Source organism: Panulirus ornatus, chromosome 40 (assembly GCF_036320965.1).
Source record: "Panulirus ornatus isolate Po-2019 chromosome 40, ASM3632096v1, whole genome shotgun sequence".
In the NCBI taxonomy this organism is placed as follows: domain Eukaryota; kingdom Metazoa; phylum Arthropoda; class Malacostraca; order Decapoda; family Palinuridae; genus Panulirus; species Panulirus ornatus.
Genome location: NC_092263.1, coordinates 12,451,790 through 12,460,551, shown reverse-complemented (window position 1 = coordinate 12,460,551; position 8,762 = coordinate 12,451,790). Strand labels below are relative to the sequence as shown.

Sequence of the window (8,762 nt, the reverse complement as noted above, 5' to 3'; positions counted from 1 at the left end):
GGTGACTTCGATAGATACAACATCCACGAAAGAGAAGGAATATTATTCGCTTTTTTTACGTGCTGAAGTCACGCTTGGCCCATCAGTCTGAAGTTATCTTGCCACCTTCGTGGAGATAAGATAAGGGTAAGGCAGCCTAGACTGTGGTGTTGTGGAGATAAGATAAGCACAAGGTGGCGTGGATGAGGGGCGGAGGAGGAGAGAGAGAGAGAGAGAGAGAGAGAGAGAGAGAGAGAGAGAGAGAGAGAGAGAGAGAGAGAGAGAGAGAGAGAGAGGAAGGAAGGGCCTGCAGTTGATTGACTATTTTGTATTATTGAACATTTTTTTTTTGTGTAGCACTGAATATTTTTTGTAGTATTGAACATTTTTGTGGCACTGAACATTTTTGTGGTATTGAACATTTTTGTGGTATTGAACATTTTGTATGTTGCTCTTGACGGCCTGGCCCTTGCAGGGGTGTGTTCACAGTCGATGGCGAAGGAATTCTAGATAGATACATATATAGATAGATATATAGATAGATAGACAGATGGATAGATAGATAGACAGAGGGATAGATAGATAGATATGTGTATTATCAAGTGTTATAAAGGCTTCAATATATATATATATATATATATATATATATATATATATATATATATATATATATATATATATATATATATATATATATCATGTAAAGAGCGAGTGTGGATTTCAACTGTAATGACATAATGGGCCAAAAATGTCACATGTTTCGCCACTTGTGTTCGTCCTTTTAGATAGAATGTGCTTATTGTCTTCAGTAGATTGTCTACTTCAGACATATCTACCACACATTTAATAATGTCTACTTCAGACACATCTACCACACATTAGTTGATGTCTACTTCAGACACATCTACCACACATTAGTTGATGTCTTCTTCAGACATATCTACCACACTTCATTACTGTCTACTTCAGACATATCTACCACACTTCATTACTGTCTACCTCAGACATATCTACCACACTTCATTACTGTCTACCTCAGACATATCTACCACACTTCATTACTGTCTGCCTCAGACATATCTACCACACTTCATTACTCTCTACCTCAGACATATCTACCACACTTCATTACTGTCTACCTCAGACATATCTACCCACACTTCATTACTGTCTGCCTCAGACATATCTACCACACTTCATTACTGTCTACCTCAGACATATCTACCACACTTCATTACTCTCTGCCTCAGACATATCTACCACACTTCATTACTGTCTACCTCAGACATATCTACCACACTTCATTACTGTCTACCTCAGACATATCTACCACACTTCATCACTGTCTACTTCAAACACACCCATCACACATACATAACAATTACACATACACTGAGGAAAAAATTTTTTGATACGAAGGTTCCTTTTTGTGGAAGACTTTATTCAAACGACAATAATAGATTTGACACAGACAGATTTGAAACGCTTCTTTTGAGGAGGGTGTCTCACCAGATGAAGGTAGATAGAGGACTGGAACCCTTCTAGGCAGAGATGTAGATCCTCATTTACCTGTGTAGGAGAAATTGATGACCATATTATTACACTGAAACACATCTATGTGGAACCTAAACTTCTATAGCATAAATGCGATATTGACCTGTATATATATATATATATATATATATATATATATATATATATATATATATATATATATATATATATATATATATATATATATATATACATATATATATGTAAGCTGATTACATACATATATATATATATATATATATATATATATATATATATATATATATATATATATATATATATATATATATATATATATATATATATATATATATATATGTATATATGTAAGCTGATTACCATGTTCTAACATGAAACAGCTCTATGTGGAATCTATACTAGCATAGCACAAGTGAAGCTTTGGCATATAGAAAAGATAGGAAATTGAGAAGCTATATTTGAGAATTTGGCTTAAGTTGAGTGGTGATGGAAAGAAGGCAAAGAGAACAACTTCACGTGTATTTCTAGGTGTTTTTTTTTTTTATCCTTAATGGATACTCACCATAGCCATAGCCACCATAGCCCCCGAAGCTAGGCTGGGCGAAGCCAGCGAAGCCTCCGAGCGCAGGTTGGATTCGGACAATTCTCGAGCGACCGCCGCCGAGGAAACCACGGCCGTGGTGGAAGCCGTATCCCAATCCGTGGCTACTGACTCCGCCGAATCCACCACTTCCAAATGCTCGCGCACCTCCTCCAAAGCCTCCGTGGCCACCGAGTCCGTAACTCACAGAGGGTTTAGGGAGGGGAGAAGCCATGGTAGTCGCTGCCATGATCACGGTCACCAAAAGAACCATAAACTGGAAAGAAAATGGGAGAGGGTGAATTGCTTGATATATGACGTATGGCAAGAGTGTATGACGTATAGCACTATGTGCTCCCAACTGTTTAGCGTATTGACTGCGACGGTACGACCCTGGAGCATGGACGGTACGGCCTTGGAGCATGGACGGTACGGCCTTGGAGCATGGACGGTACGGCCTTGGAGCATGGACGGTACGACCCTGGAGCATGGACGGTAGAGCCCTGGAGCATGGACGGTACGGCCTTGGAGCATGGACGGTACGGCCTTGGAGCATGGACGGTACGACCCTGGAGCATGGACGGTACGACCCTGGAGCATGGACGGTACGACCCTGGAGCATGGACGGTACGGCCTTGGAGCATGGACGGTACAGCCCTGGAGCATGGACGGTACGGCCTTGGGGCATGGACGGTACGGCCTTGGAGCATGGACGGTACGGCCTTGGAGCATGGACGGTACGACCTTTGGTCAAGTACGACCTTGTCTCTTATCTAAACCTTGGAAGCTGAGTTTAGTGGCCAGGTTACGTTGCTCAAGGGTCGTACCCTCGTTATCAAGGGTCGTATATATACCGTCGTGTGCTCAAGGGTCGTATATACCGTCGTGTGTGCTCAAGGGTCGTATATACCGTCGTGTGTGCTCAAGGGTCGTATATATACCGTCGTGTGTGCTCAAGGGTCGTATATATACCGTCGTGTGTGCTCAAGGGTCGTATATATACCGTCGTGTGTGCTCAAGGGTCGTATATATACCGTCGTGTGTGCTCAAGGGTCGTATATACCGTCGTGTGTGCTCAAGGGTCTTATATATACCGTCGTGTGTGCTCAAGGGTCGTATATATACCGTCGTGTGCTCAAGGGTCGTATATACCGTCGTGTGTGCTCAAGGGTCGTATATATACCGTCGTGTGCTCAAGGGTCGTATATACCGTCGTGTGTGCTCAAGGGTCGTATATATACCGTCGTGTGTGCTCAAGGGTCGTATATATACCGTCGTGTGTGCTCAAGGGTCGTATATATACCGTCGTGTGCTCAAGGGTCGTATATACCGTCGTGTGTGCTCAAGGGTCGTATATATACCGTCGTGTGTGCTCAAGGGTCGTATATATACGTCGTGTGTGCTCAAGGGTCGTATATACCGTCGTGTGTGCTCAAGGGTCGTATATATACCGTCGTGTGTGCTCAAGGGTCGTATATATACCGTCGTGTGTGCTCTAGGGTCGTATATATACCGTCGTGTGTGCTCAAGGGTCGTATATATACCGTCGTGTGTGCTCTAGGGTCGTATATATACCGTCGTGTGTGCTCAAGGGTCGTATATATACCGTCGTGTGTGCTCTAGGGTCGTATATATACCGTCGTGTGTGCTCAAGGGTCGTATATATACCGTCGTGTGTGCTCAAGGGTCGTATATACCGTCGTGTGTGCTCAAGGGTCTTATATATACCGTCGTGTGTGCTCAAGGGTCGTATATATACCGTCGTGTGCTCAAGGGTCGTATATACCGTCGTGTGTGCTCAAGGGTCGTATATATACCGTCGTGTGCTCAAGGGTCGTATATACCGTCGTGTGTGCTCAAAGGTCGTATATATACCGTCGTGTGTGCTCAAGGGTCGTATATATACCGTCGTGTGTGCTCAAAGGTCGTATATATACCGTCGTGTGTGTGCTCAAGGGTCGTATATATACCGTCGTGTGTGCTCAAGGGTCGTATATATACCGTCGTGTGTGCTCAAGGGTCGTCCAACACTCCCTAAACACAGTCATCATCCCTAAACGCTCACCACCAAACCCCAAAACATCCCCCCATCCCCCACCAAAACCCCCCAGAACCTAGTCCCCTCTTGATGGTGACCCCTTAAATCACCCCAGGTACAAATCCCCAGAGAAAAACCCCCAGACTAAACCCCAGAATTGAGCTCCTAACCCCCCCATCTCATCAAGTTACCCATCCTTACAGCTCTCAAAGACATCTTGATTAGGGGGAGGGACAAGTACTTACACCCTTCCAAGACATCTTGACTAGGGGGAGGGACCAGACATCTTGACTAGGGGGGAAAGGGACCAGTACTTACACCCTTCCAAGACATCTTGACTAGGGGGAAAGGGACCAGTACTTACACCCTTCCAAGACATCTTGACTAGGGGGGGAGGGATAAGTACTTACACCCTTCTAAGACATCTTGACTAGGGGGAGGGACCAGTACTTACACCCTTCCAAGACATCTTGACTAGGGGGAAAGGGACCAGTACTTACACCCTTCCAAGACATCTTGACTAGGGGGAAAGGGACCAGTACTTACACCCTTCCAAGACATCTTGACTAGGGGGGAAGAGGAAGCAGCAGCAGCAGTGACTAATGCAGTGAGTGAACAGTGAGCAGCGACGGTGATCTCTGTAGCAATGACCCCATGCTGACCTGTTTATATACATCTCCAACATTCACCCAAGCCTTGAGGAGGTGGAGCTTAAGCCGTGTCAGACAAGGGGGGGCGGGGGGCGCGAGGAGGAGGAGGAAGGGGCAGAGGTCACCGAAGGAGGTCACCTCTGTCTGTGACCTGGCTTTCCCCTGATATGACCATTTTCGACCTCACTGCAAGATGGGATTGTTAAGGTCACACGTAATTCAATTAGTCTGGAGATGAGCAGTCACACCACACGAAGCTGATATGTATATATATATATATATATATATATATATATATATATATATATATATATACCAAATGACGTTCTAACTACGTCTCTTCGTTATATATCAACTGACTGTTATATTTCTCTCTTGTGTCTCCCCTGATGATGTGATTATGACACGAAAGTGCACTTGGCAACTTCCGTGTGACTTCCTATCTACATCTCTTCTTTGTATATCAACTGACTGTTATATTTCTCTCTTGTGTCTCCCCTGATGGTATGATTATGATACGAAAGTGCACTTGGCAACTTCCATATTTCATTTCCCCCGGTGGACTCACAGGTAATTCAGAGGTTGGCCCAGGTCTTTCGTACATGTACGTCGTCCATGCATTCCCTTATGAGGCCATGAGAATACCATAGAGATTACACTTACCTCACTACACTCATCAATAATGAGTGATCTAGTAACCTCATATTATAATGAGGGTAGTTTATGATGTAAGGAGAAGATCTAAGGGTACCAGAGCCTGGCTTCAAAGGCCTGTCAAAGGCCTACCTTTCAAAGGATCAAGACTTGATAGCTTCAAAGGCCAATAGTCAAAGGCCTATCTTTCAAAGGATCAAGACTTAATGGCTTCAAAGGCCTGTCAAAGGCCTATCTTTCAAAGGATCGAGACTTAATGGTTTCAAAGGCCAGATTAATGGCTTCAAAGGCCAGTAGTCAAAGATCCACCTTTCAAAGGCTCGAGACTTAATGGTTTCAAAGGCCAGACAAAGGCCCACCTTCCAAAGGATCGAGACTTAATAGAGTCAAAGGCCAGTTGTCAAAGGCCTACCTTTTAAAGGTCGAATCTTAAAGGGCTGCTGCTTCGAAAGGGCCTTGTCCAATCTAAGGCGTTTGATCATACGACTATTATCATAAGATCCGTCTCCTTTTTCCCCCATGTAGCGCCACGTAACCCAACGCGTGTTGATGCTGTTGTGTGTGTGTGTGTGTGTGTGTGTGTGTGTGTCCGAACGCGTATGATACACGTGGAAACTTTAGGAGTGGGCGGGGGGGGGGGGGGAACGAAACTCGTGGGAAACAGCCAGTTTCGTGTGCAGTGAATGCGTCCATTCGTGTGTAGTGAATGCGTCCATTCGTGTGTAGTGAATGCATCCATTCGTGTGCAGTGAATGCGTCCATTCGTGTGCAGTGAATGCGTCCATTCGTGTGCAGTGAATGCGTCCATTCGTGTGCAGTGAATGCGTCCATTCGTGTGTAGTGAATGCGTCCATTCGTGTGCAGTGAATGCGTCCATTCGTGTGCAGTGAATGCGTCCATTCGTGTGCAGTGAATGCATCCATTCGTGTGCAGTGAATGCGTCCATTCGTGTGCAGTGAATGCATCCATTCGTGTGCAGTGAATGCGTCCTTTCGTCCATAACCCCCCCCCACCTTCTCTCCCCCCTCCTCAACACACCCCCCTCCTCAACACACCACCCTCCCCTCCCCCTCCTCAACACCCCCCCCTCCTCAACACACCCCCCTCCTCAACACACCCCCCTCCTCAACACACAACCCCCTCCCCCTCCACACACTCACCAAACCACCACCCCAACTCTCCCCTCTCCTCTCCTCCTCCCCCTCCCCTCTCCCCCTCCCCTCTCCCCCCTTCCCCCCTCCAAAAAAAAAGAAAAAAAAGAAAAATTACTTAACTGCCCCCCCCACCTGCCCCCCCTCGCCCCCTCTCCCCCCTCCCCAACAGCGGATTTAGAAATAATTGAAATTATAGATCCTCTCTCTCTCTCTCTCTCGCAAATCACAGAGCCGACCAGTTTCTTTAAAGATCAACTCGGAAGAAAATGGGACGCGGGGCAAGATTCCCCCCCCCCGTCCCCCCTCACCCCCCCTCTCGTAATAGTGCTTCTTGAACCATTAAAAACCTCTTGTTCGCTGGCGTGAAATACATGTCGCAACGTCGCAACTTCCTTGCTTAAACCACCCGTTTTTCTTCATTCTAACAATTTTTTTCTAGGCCAGATAGCCAGCCACCCGTTTTCTACATTTTTTTTTGGGGGGGGGTGGGGGGCGACCAGACAGCCAGCCACACACACACACACACTCACACACATACACACACACATTTTCTTCATATCTCTAGCCAGACATGTCGCACCTGATATGATGTAGATGGCTATGGCATACGTATCTTCCAAGGTATATACATTTCCACGTAGATGGCTATGGCATACGTATCTTCCAAGGTATATACATTTCCACGTAGATGGCTATGGCATACGTATCTTCCAAGGTATATACATTTCCACGTAGATGGCTATGGCATACGTATCTTCCAAGGTATATACATTTCCACGTAGATGGCTATGGCATACGTATCTTCCAAGGTATATACATTTCCACGTAGATGGCTATGGCATACGTATCTTCCAAGGTATATACATTTCCACGTAGATGGCTATGGCATACGTATCTTCCAAGGTATATACATTTCCACGTAGATGGCTGTGGTAAAGGGATCTCTCAAGGAATATACATTTCCACCTCTGTCTCTGGGGATGGACTGATTTGTATATAGAGTCGTCAAACCTTCCCCTGATTTCGTTATGTATATATATATATATTCCCTAGAGCAGTGTGGTTTCAGAAGTGGTAGAGGATGTGTGGATCAGGTGTTTGCTTTGAAGAATGTATGTGAGAAATGCTTAGAAAAACAGATGGATTTGTATGCAGCATTTATGGATCTGGAGAAGGCATATGATAAGAGTTGATAGAGATGCTCTGTGGAAGGTATTAAGAATATATGGTGTGGGAGGCAAGTTGTTAGAAGCAGTAAAAAATTTTTGACCAAGGATGTAAGGCATGTGTACGAGTAGGAAGAAAGGAGAGTGATTGGTTCCCAGTGAATGTCGGTTTGCGGCAGAGGTGCGTGATGTCTCCATGGTTGTTTAATTTGTTTATGGATGGGGTGGTTAGGGAAGTGAATACATGAGATTTGGAGAGAGTGGCAAGTATGCAGCCTGTTGTGGATGAGAGAGCTTGGGAAGTAAGTCAGTTGTTATTTGCTGATGATACAGCGCTGGTGGCTGATTCGGGTGAGAAACTGCAGAAGCTGGTGACTGAGTTTGGTAAAGTGTGCGAAAGAAGAAAGCTGAGAGTAAATGTGAATAAGAGCAAGGTTATCAGGTACAGTAGGGTTGAGGGACAAGTCAATTGGGAGGTAAGTTTGAATGGAAAAAACTGGAGGAAGTGAAGTGTTTTAGATATCTAGGAGTGGATTTGGCAGCGGATGGAACCATGAAAGCGGTGAAAGAGAATGAGGAAAGATTGACAAAGAGGATATATGTGTCAGAGGTGGAGGGAACAAGGAGAGGCGGGAGACCAAATTGGAGGTGAAAGAGTGTAGTGTAAAAGATTTTGAGCGATCGGGGTCTGAACATACAGGAGGATGAAAGGCGTGCAAGGAATAGAGTGAAATGGAACGATGTGGTATACCGGGGTATACGTGCTTTCACTGGACTGAATCAGGGCAGGTGAAGCGTCCTGGGTAAAACAAAGAAAGGTCTGTGTGGAGCCTGAATGTGGACAGGAAGCTGTGGTTTCGGTGCATTACACATGACAGGTAGCGTAGTACACTATCATGTTAACCCCAGTTTGAGGCAAGCCCGCAGGAAGGACGAACAGCTAGGGTGTGCTGTGCGCTTCCACCGTCCACCCTTCGTGCTGAGATTCGAACCCTGAATAGTGGTAGT

At 45.4% G+C, this 8,762-nt stretch overlaps 1 protein-coding gene across 2 annotated transcripts; it reads right to left on the bottom strand.

Moving 5' to 3' along the window:
• Nucleotides 1–1,399: 1,399 nt before the first annotated feature.
• LOC139761532 (uncharacterized) lies at nucleotides 1,400–4,772 on the bottom strand. Of its 2 annotated transcripts, none has more exons than XM_071685796.1 (3): nucleotides 4,677–4,772; nucleotides 2,075–2,369; nucleotides 1,400–1,548 (listed from the first exon to the last, which is right to left on the bottom strand). In XM_071685796.1, the coding sequence occupies exons 1-3, from the start codon at nucleotides 4,689–4,691 to the stop codon at nucleotides 1,541–1,543; spliced, it is 318 nt and encodes a 105-aa protein (XP_071541897.1). In that variant the 5' UTR covers nucleotides 4,692–4,772; the 3' UTR covers nucleotides 1,400–1,540. The 2 variants fall into 2 exon arrangements, with proteins under 2 accessions (XP_071541897.1, XP_071541898.1); XM_071685797.1 differs by lacking the exon at nucleotides 4,677–4,772 and adding an exon at nucleotides 4,376–4,471.
• Between the last annotated feature and the right edge of the window lie 3,990 nt (nucleotides 4,773–8,762).